General features: G+C 65.2%; 2 protein-coding genes across 3 annotated transcripts in view; one reads left to right on the top strand and one right to left on the bottom strand.

The window, feature by feature from the left end:
• The window catches only part of TMEM204 (transmembrane protein 204), an 18,015-nt gene extending 14,352 nt beyond the window's left edge, over positions 1-3,663 (bottom strand). The window contains exon 1 of the mRNA XM_002723807.5: positions 2,688-3,663. Coding sequence (XP_002723853.1) covers positions 2,688-2,967 — 280 coding nt within the window. The 5' untranslated portion in view covers positions 2,968-3,663. The remainder of the gene's footprint in view (positions 1-2,687) is intronic.
• Positions 1-15,188, top strand: part of IFT140 (intraflagellar transport 140) — a 93,035-nt gene that overhangs the window by 70,269 nt on the left and 7,578 nt on the right. For both annotated transcript variants that reach the window (XM_051830267.2, XM_051830269.2), the window contains 8 exons: positions 7,066-7,243; positions 7,821-8,011; positions 8,263-8,358; positions 8,503-8,635; positions 8,718-8,861; positions 9,137-9,265; positions 10,686-10,868; positions 14,824-15,030. In XM_051830267.2, coding sequence (XP_051686227.2) covers positions 7,066-7,243; positions 7,821-8,011; positions 8,263-8,358; positions 8,503-8,635; positions 8,718-8,861; positions 9,137-9,265; positions 10,686-10,868; positions 14,824-15,030 — 1,261 coding nt within the window. The remainder of the gene's footprint in view (positions 1-7,065; positions 7,244-7,820; positions 8,012-8,262; positions 8,359-8,502; positions 8,636-8,717; positions 8,862-9,136; positions 9,266-10,685; positions 10,869-14,823; positions 15,031-15,188) is intronic.

Below are 15,188 nucleotides of genomic sequence, written 5' to 3' on the forward strand. Positions count from 1 at the left end.
GCAGAAGATGAGACAAGACGAGAGCCAGAGAGTGAGGTGGAGCTTGGGTCTCCTGGGCAGCCCAGGCTCACACAGGGAGAGTTGCTGACCATGAGTGGGTGTCTGGTTGCTACAGGCTGCAGAACGGCCCACTGCTGGGGAAGTCCCCCATAGCCCCTTAACGTGATGAGGGAGCGGCACAGGGTGGGGGCCTGGACGCAGGAACCCAGGAGCGGCCCCTGACCTGCCACGACTGCAGCCCTTGACCTGGCATGACTTACGCCTAGCGCACCAAGCCCTGTAGACAGTGTCGGGAGGCGACCCCACACGCATCCCTGTCTTCAAAGAGCACGCCCACCCCCACGGCCTGCAGGGTGTCTGGGAGCTCAGGGCAGTGTTGGGGAAGAGGCAGAGTGGGTGCCCCCTCTCACCCAGCCCCAGCAGGTCCTCGGATGGAACAGAGTGGGTGCCCGTCTGTCACTCCCACCTATCCACAGCTGGTCCTTGGGGCGGAACTGGAGCCGGCCGTGCCCTCAGCCCTGCGCACAGACGGGCGAGGCTGCGTGTGTGCCCCGGGATTGCACAGGCAGTGAGGCCGAGGCGTGAGGAAGGTGTTCACCCTGAGCGGCCTGATGCGTCTGGGTGTTCGGACGCGAGTTCCTACCGCTGAGATCGTGAATGGGATTTTGTGTGAGTGTGCGCAGGCTGGGTGACGGGCTTGACCTGGGGCGCTGGCCGGTGAGAGCTGCGCAGTCGGACTGGCGTGGCGTGTCCGTGGCCCCGCCGTGGGGCTGACTCCGTGGAGGCCAGCCCCCTGGTTGCCATGTTCGTTCTCAGGGAAGGCTGACCCGCACGGCTTGGTTCACTCCCTGTTTGAACACAGTTTGTTGGCAGTTGTATCTGCAGCCAGAGCTCAGCTTCGGTTGGTTTTCCTTGGCTTGGTCTCGGCTCCGGTCGGAGGTTCCCTGTGTCCAGTGTGAACACATTCCTGCTGCTCCGATGCACGGAGGGCTGCTGCCTGCCAGCGCCGTGTCCACGCAGGAGAGGACGTGGAGGAGCTCAGGTGGCCGGGGAGCAGCCGCAGGTGCAGGCTGGGGAGGGCTGCCAAGGCTGCCACAGGCCCACAGCTCATGGAGTCCTTGCGAGTCCTGGCGGGCCCTGGGGGTCGATGGGCAGCTCCCCGCTTCCCAGGGTGCGGCAGAGAGGCCAGTGCCGGTCGCAGGGTGCTGAGATAGCGGGTTGCCAGAAGCCCCCCAGGATCCTGACTCCACCTCCCGGGAACCCTGAGGCCCCCAGGCCACACGAAGTCCCCACCCATAGAAGCTCCCAGCCTGGGTTCTTGCTCAGGGCAGTCACAGAAGCCAGAGGGAAGTCTGTCCCAAGGAGCGACCCCGAAGCTAGTGTGGCCGCGTTCACCTGCTGAGCGCGAGTGAAGAGTTCTTGAAATAATTCACAGGCTTTGGTCCCTGCACAGAGGCATTGCTGTCTGCCCACGCGTCCCTGGCTGTGCAGTGTGGCCTGGGGGCCTTCATCCACTTTGGTCCCTGCACAGAGGCGCTGCTGTCTGCTGTGCAGTGTGGCCCGGGGGCCTGGATCCACTTTGGTCCCTGCACAGAGGCGCTGCTGTCTGCTGTGCAGTGTGGCCCGGGGGCCTTGATCCACTTTGGTCTGTGCACAGAGGCGCTGCTGTCTGCTGTGCAGTGTGGCCTGGGGGCCTTCATCCACTTTGGTCCCTGCACAGAGGCACTGCTGTCTGCTGTGCAGTGTGGCCCGGGGGCCTGGATCCACTTTGGTCTGTGCACAGAGGCGCTGCTGTCTGCTGTGCAGTGTGGCCCGGGGGCCTGGATCCACTCGGGGTCGACCCCCCAGGCCCTTGCAAGGCTCAATTTCTTTGCCTGTGAGATGGGATGACGTCCCCTGCTCAGGTGCCAAGCGCACGGCAGTTCACAGGCAGTGCTGCCCGGCTGGCTGATGGTTGCGCCCGGGTGTTCCTCAAGGATTTCCGGAACCCTCTGGAAGCCTGCGGAGGCCCATCGCCTGAGCCTGGGCTTTTCTCACAGACGCGTCATCCTCAGGGTATATTCTGATCCAGCCTTGAGACACAGGCACCTCGCAGTGAGACTGGGGCCTGAAGGGTGGTCTCAGGGCAGGCTTTGGCTTCAGCTGATGCATGTCCACCCGGGAGCCGTCTTCCCTCCCGAGCACTCGGACCACTGTGCGCCTACAGTCAGGGTTGCCATGGCCAGGGCAGTGGCTCCCCGTCCTGCCCCACTGCCCTCACTGCCCACAGCTGTAATGACCGTGACCACCGTGGGATGGAAGCCAGAAGTCACCCACGTGTTCTCAGACCTCAGCATCCATTGTCAACAAGGAAAAGAATCCTGCGGGATGTGGTTACTGTATCCAGCCTTTGGCTCTGATTAACTCAGAGAGCGAGAGAGAGAGAGAGAGAGAGAGAGAGAGCAAGCGAGCAAGAGAGAGCACACCATCTGCACACGATGACCAGAGAGGCACACCAGGCTACAGAGCAGCCTGTGGCTGTCGGGCTGCAGTCCCGAGAGGCCCGGCGTCTCCCTCCCCCTCCCCCACCCCACGGAGACGAGCACAGGGCCCAGGCCTGGGGGTCTCGTGCCCTCACCTGCTCGCGCGTCATCAACCTCGTGTCTGCCCTGGCCCCTCTGAAGCAACAAAAGAACCAGCGGACTTACGTTTGACGGTGCCCCGAGCCTCCTGGAAGCCTGCTGACTCGGAGCCCCAGCCCAGGCCCTCACAGTCCCGTGCGTCCTCCTGCCCGGCTCTGGCCCCGGGGCTCGGGCCTCCCCGGCCCCTGTCCAGCAACCAGCAGGACCTCCACAGCCCCACGCTGCGCTTGCGCCCGTCCTCCAGCGTTTGGTACACCCAGTTGGGGGTGAAGGCTGCCACGTTGTTGAGGATGAGAGAGACGAGGGCCACCAGCACGGCGGTGGCCACGAGTTTCTGGACGGCCATGGCTGACCGTGGAGATGTCCGTTACTGTGGGGAGAGCCCCAAGTCCCAGTCAGCAGCTGTGCGTCCAGGCGGGACGGAGACGCGGCTAGGGGCGGCTAGAGGACATCAGCGCTCATTCTCGTAGGCAGCACGTGCAGCCCAGCCAGGCAGACAGGCGTCGGAGGTGTCAGGCCCATGGGACGGCCCTGCCTTAGCCGCCCTCCTGCACCTGGAGCAGGGCCAGGCCTGTGCTGAAGCCCGCGGCCTCGAGGCCCATCCCGCGGCGGGCAGGCAGGCACCAGCGAGAATCCAGAGTTGTGAGCGCGCCGTCTTCCTGGGAAGCAGGGGGTGGGGGGGTTGTGTCCGGCGTGCGCCTCTTCTCCCCTGCAGCGGCAGAAAACAAAGTGACTCGGGAGGCAGCGTGGGGGGCGCCGGTCACGGTCACGGTCACACTCTGGACCGCTGGGCTCCCAGCAGGGCCGCAGGACGGTGCGGGTGGCGCCGCCTCTCTGCCGCCCGGGCCCTGTCCCGCTGCCTCCCTTCGCAGGAGTGGCAGGTCCTGGAAAGCAGAGCGGCCGCGGGGAAGTGCGTGTGTGTGCGCGAACGCGAGCTCGCGTCTTCCCCGTCTCCCAGCAGAGAGGAAATGGTTGTTTTTGAGGCTGTTTTTGGTGAGCTGGAGGGCGTAGCCAACTGCACAGCCAGCAGCCCGGCCTGGGCGGCAGACGCGGACAGGATGTGCTTCCTGATGGGAAGGGCTGCCCCTCCCTGCCTTCCTGTCCCCAGGGAGAGGCCCGGGAGGTGGGCCGGACCACACCATGTCACCTGTCGCTTCTGAGCCTGCCCACCCTCGAGGGCCTGGGAACAGTGCAGACCCCGTGGCAGGCAGGGTCCTGAGGGCCAGGTGCCCCCTTGGGGAGGCCTATGGCACGCCTGCCCCATCACAGGGACTCTGCAGCGGCAGGCAGCCGGGGAGGCCTTGCCGTGAGAGGCAGGGGCAGAGCGGGCTGCACTCGGAGAAGCTCCTTGGGCAGGGTGTCTTTGAGGTGGCAGCAAGGAGCAGGACTTTGGACACGGAGGGCCGGGGCCGGGGCCGGGGCCCTGGGGAACTGAGGCCGCACGGACCCGGGAAGGGTCTAGGCAGGTCTTTCCACGTCAGTCCCACGGTTGAGTCCAGGGACCTGGGTAGGGTGTTCCCCTGTTGCGCCCCAGACCCTCTGCCCGGTGGACAAGCACAGCAGGAGAGGCTAATACCAGAGACCCCAGACGCAGCATGGGGACGCCCGTGTGCCAAGGACTGTCGGGCAGAAAGTGCCCACCGGCCCCCGTTCCTGTGCTTGGCACCCCCAGTCACCACCCACGTGCAGCTCTGCGTGTGACGTGTACAGCCAGACCCCCACACACGCACACTGATCTGAGCGTCCTAAAAGGAGCTCTGGGCAGCCTTTGGCCAGTCCTGGGTCCTGAGGAGCTGGGCCCGTTGATGTCCTGAGAGACCTGCCCCATTCCGGGGTCCATCCCATCTGCAGCAGTGGCCTGAGCTCCCCCTCCCCGCCCCTGCCTCTCCGTGGCTGAGTTCTCTGTGCTGGGGCTGTACGAGGCCATGGGGCACGGCCTTGTGCCCACCTCCACTCACCGGGCAGCTCAGAGCCCTTGGGGCAGGCTGTCATGGTCGGGCCTGCCATGACCCCTTCTCTGAGAGGGACTTGGGGAGCAGCAGCAGCCCCCAGCACACAGTGCGACAGGCTGCCCAGGGCAGGAAGTTTCCGGGAGGGGAGCCTCGATGCTCGCCTTAATTGTATCACGCATCCTCGCTTGGTCTTTAAATGGCTAATCTCCAGTGAAAAGCAAGCTCACAGCACCAAAACCCAGGGCACAGGTGTTGGCTGTCGTGGAGGTATCCTGGGCCAGCTCCGTGCCGTCCTTGCTAAGGTGGAAGGAGAGGAGGCAAGCGGGCACTTGCCCTGAGGTGCTCCCCGGGCACAGGGCCCCTGGACCTCCTGGGTCAGCCTCGCATCACCCTCTCTTGGCCTGGCACCTCTGGGGGCTCCTGCCAGGCCCTGGGTCCCTGTGTCTCGGCCATGCACCCCAGCTTCTTGCTCCTGGTGTGGGAGGGAGTTGGCAGGGACGCACCCCCTGGAATGTGTCCTCAGAGCACCCACGGCCCTCTTGTCCATCCACGTGGCCCCTGTGAGGCTCATCCGAGCGACCGGGGCCAAGCCAGCGGCTCCCCGTGTCCCGTTAGGGCCCCTCCTGCTCTGGCCGCCGTTCGCTGGCTGTGGTCTGGTCCTGAGTTGGAGTGCAGCTCCCGCGCGTCCGCCCAGCGGCGCAGGGACGGCCAGTGCCGCCTCGGAGCCCGTCAGGCCGCCTGAGGCCCGGCTTCCCCGCAGCCCCATCTGCCCCTTATTGCAGGGCCTCTCGGGCTGATGGAGTGCAGATGTGCCTCTGCACAGGCTGGCTCGGATGACAGGAAATTCTCGAGACCTGAGTGGGGGCCGGGAGGGTGTTTACTTCTTGGAATTTGTGTCGGATGACAAACCCCAGAAGTCCACACTGGAGTTCAGGCCGCCCCTCAGTCCTGGGTGAACTGTGTGCAGAGCGGGGCTGAGACGTGGCCAGGGGAGAGTGGCTGCCGCCGGGGGAAGGCGGCTGCAGCTGCCTCCCTGGGGCCGGGCCTCTCCAGCAGAGCTCGGTTCAGAGTGGTCTTCTTGAAGCAGCCTAGCCCCGCGCCAGCTTCCGCCTGCCCGGCTGGTGGCACCCTTCCAGGCTGCGCGTCAGAGCCCCCGCGCGGTGGAGGCCTCGTCTCCAGGACAGGGGTGATGTGGGGGACAGATCCGCCCTTGCACGGTGAATCCAAGGCAGGGCTATGGCTCCTCCCGCCCCCTCCCCTCAGAGCCACCAGGAAGAGGCCTCCAGGCCCCACCACATCCCCACCCTGGCATGCACACACTCACCAGGGCGCAGGCCCGTCGGGCAGCTCGTCCCGGCCGCGTCTGTGACTGCGGGAAGGGCCGCTCTGCTCCCGGGAGGGCTGCCGCTGTATCGGGAGGTCTTGGCAAGGAATGTGAGGGGAGGGCCTGATGAGGGTCCTCCCCCAGACGCGCCTGCCTGCACATCCCCCAGGCCCCAAGGCCGCTCCGCAGGTTATGCCGTGTGTGTGTCCACACGTGGCCCATGCGGGTGCTCATACGTGTGCCCTGTGCGCGTGTTTGGTTGCTGGCAGCACTTGTACGCTGGCCAGCACACCTGGTGGGGGGATGATAGGACCAGCACACTTGCTGCCTCTGCCTGCTCTCTGCTCTGTGGCCGCCTCCGTGTGACACCTGGAGCCCGGCGTCCAGACCTGAAGCCAGGCTGGGGGCAGTGCCTCAGGACCTGCGGCAGAGGCACCTGCTGCCTTGTGCCACCTTGAGGCAGGGCTGTGAGCCCAGCCCTCCTCTGCGTCGGCACAGTGCTCGGTGACCTGGGTGCGGCCTTGCCGTCCCTGGGGCCTGCACAAGCCAGGAGGCACTGCCGTTGCAGGGGTCACGCCCAGCCAGTGACCTCCCAGGAGGAGGTCGCTGGGTCAGCCTCAGAGTGGGGGAGCACTCTAGGGAACCCTAGGAAGAGGGCAGTGTGCTCTCGCTGCTGCAGCTGTTCCGCGGAGTGTGTGAGGCCACCAACGGGGTGCAGGGCGGGTCATCTTGTCTGGCCCAGCCCTCGGCTTGCCCCGCTGGCCCGGTGTGGGGGCAGGATTGGCTTCTCCCAGGGCTGATGGGGTGTGGACTCGCACTCTGGCCTTCCTGGAGCTGTTGTGAGGCCATGGCTGTCCCTCCCGCTGTGCAGGCCCCGACGTTAGGAGGCCCTTGCCGGGGGCTGTGGAGCCTCTGGTCCCTCAGGATGAAGCACCAGGGTTTGGCACCCTACACAGACACTCCTGCCTGCCACGGGACCCCCTGGTCGTTGGGGCCAGGCGAGCCGTGTGATGGGCGCCAGCTGCAGGCCCAGGCCCAGGGGTGGTGGGAGCGGGGCACCTGTGGTGCTCTGACTGCCCCTTCTCGAGGGCCGTGCGGCCAGACGGTGAGAGAGAGGTGCTGTGGGGGCCCGGCCGGGCTGGACGCTGACCGCCCCCTCTGCCTGCAGCGAGACCGTCTGGGAGAACATGGCCCGCATGTGCGTGAAGACGCGGCGGCTGGATGTGGCCAAGGTGTGCCTGGGCAACATGGGCCACGCCCGCGGGGCCCGGGCGCTGCGGGAGGCCGAGCGGGAGCCGGAGCTGGAGGCCCGCGTGGCCATGCTGGCCATACAGCTGGGCATGCTGGTGAGTGGGCCGGTCAGAATGGCTGACGGGCACCGGCTGCTGCCACGGGCCTGCCGTAAGGGGGGCAGGGGTGCAAGCCGCGGGGGAGAGGCGGGGCCCTGCTGGGTTCTCAGGGCCCCAGGGCTGCAGAGGAGGCGGGGTGGGATGGGGAACGAGGACACCCTGGTTTCTGTCCTCTTCACCGTCACCCAGGTGGCGGGGAGCAGACCTCAGGGGAGGGGGCCGATCAGGTGCCCCCTGCAGAGCACCCATGGCAGGAGCACTCGAGGGCTCTCATTGCCGGGGAGCACAGCACTTCCGGGGGGGTCAGTGCTGGGAGCACAGGGCTCCCCGGGGGCTGGTGGGGAGCAGGAGGCCCAGCACGCAGACTCCCTGTGGCAGCACACGGGTCTCGCTCCGCAGCTCTGGGGCCAGAGTGGCACCCTGGAGTGCCGTCTGGGGTGTGTGCAGCACACCCGGCGACAGGGTGGCGCCTGAGGCAGGTGGTCCGCTGCCTGCTTCTCTCCTGGACGGTCGTTGCTGGGAACGTGGGTTTCCGGGGCTGCGGTGGTGCTGAGGCGCCATCTCTCCACACCAGGAGGACGCCGAGCAGCTGTACCAGAAATGCAAGCGCTACGACCTTCTCAACAAGTTCTACCAGGCCTCAGGCCAGTGGCAGAAAGCCATGGAGGTCGCCGAGCGCCACGACCGCGTCCACCTGCGCACCACCTACTACAACTACGCCAGGCACCTGGAGGCCAGTGCCGACCGCAGCCTGGCCCTCAGTTAGTGAGTACGGGGGCTCCTCTGTGCCGTGCGAGGTGGCCGCGGAGGTTGTCGGAGGGGAGCTGCCGGGCCTTGCTTCCGGCCTGGCTCCTGGTTTCGACTCCGGCTGAAGAGCGTGTGGCCCTTGCTTGCGCTGGTTGCTGGGCTCGGTGCCTCCGAGAAGACAGGTGTGCCGCTGTGGAGGTCCCAGCCCCACACACGCCCCGGCACAGGCCCAGGCGGGAGGGGTCAGGTCCTCCTGTGTCCTCCCGCAGCTACGAGAAGTCAGACACCCACCGCTTCGAGGTGCCGCGGATGCTCTCGGAAGACCTGCAGGCCCTGGAGCTGTACGTCAATAAGATGAAGGACAGGTGGGTGTCCAGGCTGCCGGGGGGCCCCCAGCCGGGGGCCCGGCTTCTGGGTCCTTTGCGGGTTGTGCGGAGGGCGGTGGGGGCGGGGCGGGCCCTTCCTGTGGGGGCAGGGCTCTGAGAGTCAGGCTGCCGAGCCGCTCGCAGGACCCTGTGGCGGTGGTGGGCCCAGTACCTGGAGAGTCAGGCGGAAATGGACGCGGCGCTGCGCTACTACGAGCTGGCACAGGACGCCTTCTCCCTGGTGCGCATCCACTGCTTCCAGGGCAACGTGCGGAAGGTGAGCAGGCCGGCGGGAGGGCCGCTCAGGGGAGGACGGGCCCCGGGCGCAGACAGCGCGTGGGCTGCTCACGTCTTTGTAGGCCGCGGAGGTCGCCAACGAGACCGGGAACTGGGCAGCGTCCTATCACCTGGCCCGCCAGTACGAGAGCCAGGAGGAGGTGCGGCAGGCAGTGCGCTTCTACGCGCAGGCGCAGGCCTTCAACAACGCCGTCCGCCTGTGCAAGGTAGGGGACACGGCCTGCAGGCTCTGCCCCCCCCCCCCCCCCCCGCTGCCTGCGGTGCTTCCCGGTGTGGCCTTGCGAGTGGCCGGGCCCTTCAGAGACACTGCAGTGCCCTGTATAGAAATCAAGACGCATCGCGGATGCCCTGGGCCCCCGTGGGACCCCGGTGAGCCCTCCTGACTCTAGGCCACAGCGGCGCAGGGCACTGGCGACTGGCAGGCCTGGAGGGAGTGGGGTGGCCGGGCAAGAACGGCTCAGGGCCCCGCCTGCCCCCACAGGAGAATGGCCTGGATGACCAGCTCATGAACCTGGCCCTGCTGAGCTCCCCGGAAGACATGATCGAGGCGGCGCGGTACTATGAGGAGAAAGGCGAGCAGATGGATAGGGCGGTCACGCTGTACCACAAGGTGAGGGTGCTCGGGGCCCGGGCCCAGGCGCCTGCTCGGTGCCTCTGCCGCTCACAGGCCGGCCACTTCCCCAAGGCCTGGGCGCCTGCTCAGTGCCCTCGGCCGGCCACTTCCCCAAGGCCCAGGCGCCTGCTCGGTGCCTCTGCTGCCCTCGGCCGGACTTCCCCAAGGCCTGGGCGCCTGCTCAGTGCCTCTGCTGCCCACAGGCCGGCCACTTCCCCAAGGCCCGGGCGCCTGCTCGGTGCCCTCGGCCGGACTTCCCCAAGGCCTGGGCGCCTGCTCGGTGCCTCTGCTGCCCTCGGCCGGCACTTCCCCAAGGCCCAGGCGCCTGCTCAGTGCCCTCGGCCGGACTTCCCCAAGGCCTGGGCGCCTGCTCAGTGCCTCTGCTGCCCACAGGCCGGCCACTTCCCCAAGGCCTGGGCGCCTGCTCAGTGCCTCTGCTGCCCACAGGCCGGCCACTTCCCCAAGGCCCGGGCGCCTGCTCGGTGCCCTCGGCCGGACTTCCCCAAGGCCTGGGCGCCTGCTCGGTGCCTCTGCTGCCCTCGGCCGGCACTTCCCCAAGGCCCAGGCGCCTGCTCAGTGCCCTCGGCCGGACTTCCCCAAGGCCTGGGCGCCTGCTCAGTGCCTCTGCTGCCCACAGGCCGGCCACTTCCCCAAGGCCTGCTCAGTGCCCTCGGCCGGACTTCCCCAAGGCCTGGGCGCCTGCTCAGTGCCTCTGCTGCCCACAGGCTGGCCACTTCCCCAAGGCCTGGGCGCCTGCCCAGTGCCCTCGGCCGGCCACTTCCCCAAGGCCTGGGCGCCTGCTCAGTGCCTCTGCTGCCCACAGGCCGGCCACTTCCCCAAGGCCTGGGCGCCTGCTCAGTGCCTCTGCTGCCCACAGGCCGGCCACTTCCCCAAGGCCTGGGCGCCTGCCCAGTGCCCTCGGCCGGCCACTTCCCCAAGGCCTGCTCAGTGCCCTCTGCCGCTCACAGGCCGGCCACTTCCCCAGGGCCTGGGCGCCTGCTCAGTGCCCTCGGCCAGCACTTCCCCAAGGCCTGGGCGTCTGCTCAGTGCCCTCGGCCGGCCGCTTCCCCAAGGCCTGCTCAGTGCCCTCTGCTGGCCACTTCCCCAAGGCCTGCTCAGTGCCCTTGGCCGGCACTTCCCCAAGGCCTGGGCGCCTGCTCGGTGCCCTCTGCTGGCCACTTCCCCAAGGCCTGGGCGCCTGCCCAGTGCCCTCGGCCGGCCACTTCCCCAAGGCCTGCTCAGTGCCCTCGGCCAGCACTTCCCCAAGGCCTGGGCGCCTGCTCGGTGCCCTCTGCCGGCCACAGGCCAACCACTTCCTCAAGGCTTGCTCGGTGCCTTCTGCCGGCCACTTCCCAAGCCTGCTCAGTGCCTCTGCCGGCCACTTCCCAAGCCTGCTCAGTGCCTCTGCTGCCCACAGGCCGGCCACTTCTCCAAGGCCCTGGAGCTGGCCTTTGCCACCCAGCAGTTCATGGCCCTGCAGCTCATAGCGGAGGACCTGGATGAGAAGTCGGACCCTGCCCTGCTGTCCCGCTGCTCGGACTTCTTCATGGAGCACAGCCAGTACGACAAGGCGGTGGAGCTGCTGCTGGCAGCCAAAAAGGTGCTGGCTGGCGGGCGGCTTCGGGTCCCAGGGTGTGGGCGTGGCTTTGCCGTCTCAGCTGCAGCAGGTGCTCAGAGCAGGGGCTCTGACAAGGCCACACACAGGCCATGCTGTGGGCACTCTGCACACCCCTCAGGCACGTCTTCGAGCCACACCCAAGGAGTTGCCCCAACCTTAGCTTGTGCACGTGTGTGTGAGATACGCGTAACGTAAAACCATCTTGGCCGTCTTGGCGGCGTGTGGTTCAGTGTGTCCAGTGTGTCCTCGTCCCCGTCCAGCCAGTCTGCAAACTTCATCTTGCGAGGGGAGACTCTGGCCCAGCAGACAGCTCCCGTCTCCCCAGCCTTGGTATCCGCCATTCTGAGAGACAGAGTGATGGAGTCCATCTACTGGCTCACTCCCCGGATGGCCGCAACAGCATGGGCTGGGCCAGGCCAAAGCCAGGAGCCAGGAGCACTTGGGTGCAGGGGCCCAGTGCTTGGGCCATCTTCCACTGCTTTCCCAAGCATATTGGCAGGGAGCTGGATCAGAAGTGGAGCAGCCGGGACTCGAGCTGGCGCGCATATGGGATGCTGGCGCTGCAGACGGTAGCTTTACCCAGTACACCACAGTGCCGGCCCCCGCCGTTCTGCCTTCTGTCTCTACCATAGGCGCCTCCTCATGGAATCTCAGTGTTTGCCTTTTTGTGACTGGGTGATTTCACTGAGCAGGAAGTCCTCCGGGTCCACCCAGGTGGAACGGGGACCCCTGTCGATGGACCCCACATCGTCTTTCCGCTCGTCATTGAGGGGCGTCTGGTGGTTTGTACCTTGGCCCTGTGGACGTGCTGCTGCGGTTGAGGGGCCCTGTCCGCAGCCCAGGTGGGCACTGGCCGTCCTCGTCCTGTGCTGGCTTTTGTGAGGAGCCGCCTGCCCGTTTTCCACGACAGCTGCACCGCCCACATTCCCTCCTGCAGCGTGTGCAGGCCCTGACCTCCCCACAGCTCACCCACACTTGGTATTTCTGCACTCACCTTTTTTTTTTTAATTTTTTGAAAGATTTATTTATTTATTTGAAAGACAGAGTGACAGGGAGTGATCACCCATCCTCTGGTTCACTCCCAAAATGCCCACAACAGCCCGGGCTGACCAGGGTGAAGCCAGGAACCCAGAACTCATCCAGGTCTCCCACGTGGTGGCCGGGGCCCAGGCCCTGGACCCAGCACTGCGGCCTCCCAGGCTGTGCGTTAGCCGGGAGCTGGAATCGGGAGCAGAGGCAGGACTGGAGCCCAGGCTCTCTGGGGGAGGGGGAGGGGTGCAGCTTCCAAAAGAGCTAAACCCACCGCGCGCCATCTTCTCCAAGTGGAGTAACTCCCCTGGTGGAAGCCCCGTGGAGAGGTAGAGAATTGTCAGCAGTGCGAAGTTAGCGTTTCCAGATGAAGGGGGCCTCTACCTGCAGCCAGAACCTTGTGTGCCCTCTGCTCTCGTCCACACGCAAAGGCGCACACTGGGTGCTTGGTTAGAAAGACCCCCTACAGGCCGGCGCTGTGGCGCAGCTGGTTAAAGCCACGGCCTGCAGCACCAGCATCCCACGTGGGCACCAGTGCAGTCTGGCCTGCTCTGCTTCCCATCCAGCTCCCTTCTAATGCACCTAGGAAGACAGCAGAAGACACCCAAGTGCTTGGGCCCCTGCACCCACGTGGGAGACCCAGTGAAGCTCGGGCTGCTGGATTCGGCCTGGCCCAGCCCTAGTCGTTCTAGCCAGCAAATGGAGGATCTCTCTGTCTCTCTCTGTGTCTCTCCTTCTCTCTGTCTGTAACTCTGCTTTTCAAATACATAAATAGGCTGGTGCCGCAGCTCACTAGGCTAATCCTCCACCTAGCGGTGCCAGCACACCGGGTTCTAGTCCCGGTCGGGGTGCCGGATTCTGTCCCGGTTGCCCCTCTTCCAGGCCAGCTCTCTGCTGTGGCCCGGGAGTGCAGTGGAGGATGGCCCAAGTGCTTGGGCCCTGCACCCCATGGGAGACCAGGAGAAGTACCTGGCTCCTGCCATCAGATCAGTGTAGCGCGGCGGCCATTGGAGAGTGAACCAACAGCAAAGGAGGACCTTTCTCTCTGTCTCTCTCTCTCACTGTCCACTCTGCCTGTCAAAAAATAAAAAAAAAAACATAAAAAATACATAAATAAACCTTTACAAAATGAAAATTTAGAAGAGTTCAGAACATGCACGGCCCATCTGCATTGTCTTCTGTTTCCGTTTTCCCACAAACTTCCTGAAGCTCCTCTGTGCTGCCAGGGGAATGGCGGAGGCTTTTCCCAGACTGCGCGAGTCGAGCCTGTGTTCTCACAGTGAAAACTGAGTGGCCACAACGGCCAGCGACATCTGGAAAAGAGGAGGTGGGCCGTCTCAGGCCAGGCTGGAGAATCGGAAATTGGCGTCTGGTTCGTGAACTGGCCTGCAGATCAGGGGATATTAGAGAATCCAGAAACAGCCGTAGCCATGCGGTGTGGACGCTGAGCCGGTGAGGAAGGGGGCGGCGCAACACTGGGGCCAGCCGGCCAGCCCAGAGCCAGGCTGGCAGGGCCAGGCCGCCCAGGTGGGAAACGTGGCAGCAGAGCCGCGGCACCTCCTCCCCGGAAAGCCTGGTTCTCAGTCGGCGTCCAGCCCAGAATCCACCAGGGACAGGTTGGATCAGTCCAGCCAAATACATGCTTGAAAGACACCATAGCAAACAAAGTAGTAAGTGGTAAAATGGAGAGAGCACAGCGTGTCACCAACAGGCTGGTTTCTTAGCACTCATCAGGTTCCTGTAAACCAGCGAGAAACTCCGCAGTGACACAAAGGAGAGGGCCGAGGCCTGGGCCGTTCCTGGAAACGGAAGCACGGGTGGTGTCTGGGTGGGAAGCGCTTGGCCTTAGAGTGCACGCAGAGCGCACAGACTCCAGGAGGCATCATCTGTGTGCACTGAGCTGGTGGGGTGACAAGGCGGGAAAGCCACACAGTGGCCGTGGGAGGCAGGCGTGCCCATGCAGGGATGCCGAAGCCGGAGCCCGCCACAGTGAACCAGTGTCTCCCTGGGCCCAGCAGTGCCCTTCCCAGGAACCTTCCTTCAAGGACGTTGGACACCCAGGGCCACGCCCCACAGAGGCGCTCTTATCCTCCACGGGCGTGCTCCCGCGTGGAGCTGTGGTGGTCACAGCGCATGGCCACTCCTCGCGTCTGGGATAGAGTGACCTCCAAGGCAGAATTGTTCTGTTTCCCAAGACATATCCTTAAGAATGTAAAACTTTTAGGGCCCAGCTTATGGCTTAGCGGGTAAAGCCACCCCCTGCAACACTGGCATCCCATGTGAGCGCCCGTTCAGGACCCGGCTGCTCCACTGATCCCGCTCTCTGCTATGGCATTGGAGAGCGGTAGAAGGTGGCACAAGTGCCAGGGGCCTGCACCATGTGGGAGACCCGGATAAGACTCCCGGCTCCTGGCTTCAGCCTGGCCCAGGCCCAGCCATTGCAGCCATCTGGGGAGTGAACCAGCAGATGGAAGATCTCTTCCTCTCTCTGTCTTTCTCTCCCTCCCTCCCTCCCTCCCTCTTTCTCTCTTTCTAACTCTGCCTTCCAATTTTTTTTTAAATATATATAAAAAATTATTAAGATTCATTAAACCCCTTCATCTAAAACTTGTAAAATGAAATATGAACTAATTGTCCCTTGCCTTTTACTCCTGTAACAAGTACAACGTTCTCTTGACTCTGGGTCTCCCTGCCACAGCTGGGACATCATCGACTGTGGGGGGGGGGGCAGTAGCACGCATGAGCCTTGTGTCCTTCAGGTCCACGGGTGTGAAGCAGCCTTGTTGTCCCTTCCATGTCCGACTAGGCTGTGCCTTGGGGCCCGGCTGGCGGGGGAGGGGTGAGGGTGCCGGCTGCCTGGGCACTGTGGCCCTGGTGACGGCCCCGTCTTGTGTGTGGCCCTCTGCAGTATCACGAAGCCCTGCAGTTGTGTCTGGAGCAGAACATGACCATCACCGAGGAGATGGCCGAGAAGATGACCGTGCCCAAGGACTCCAAGGACCTGTCTGAGGCAGCCCGACGCGAGCTGCTGGAGCAGGTGGCCAACTGCTGCATGCGCCAGGGCAGCTACCACCTGGCCACCAAGAAGTACACCCAGGCCGGAAACAAGCTGAAGGTGGGTGGGCGCCGGGCCGAGGGCACTGGGAGTCCCCGCCCCCGTGCCCCCTGAGCGGGGGATGAGCCTCGAAGGACGCCTGCAGAGCGCTCCCCGAGCCCCACCGCCCTGACCGGGAAGCCTGAGGCAGCCCTCCTCGAGGAGCTAGGGTGTGGGCG

This window comes from Oryctolagus cuniculus, chromosome 19 (assembly GCF_964237555.1).
Source record: "Oryctolagus cuniculus chromosome 19, mOryCun1.1, whole genome shotgun sequence".
Lineage (NCBI taxonomy): Eukaryota > Metazoa > Chordata > Mammalia > Lagomorpha > Leporidae > Oryctolagus > Oryctolagus cuniculus.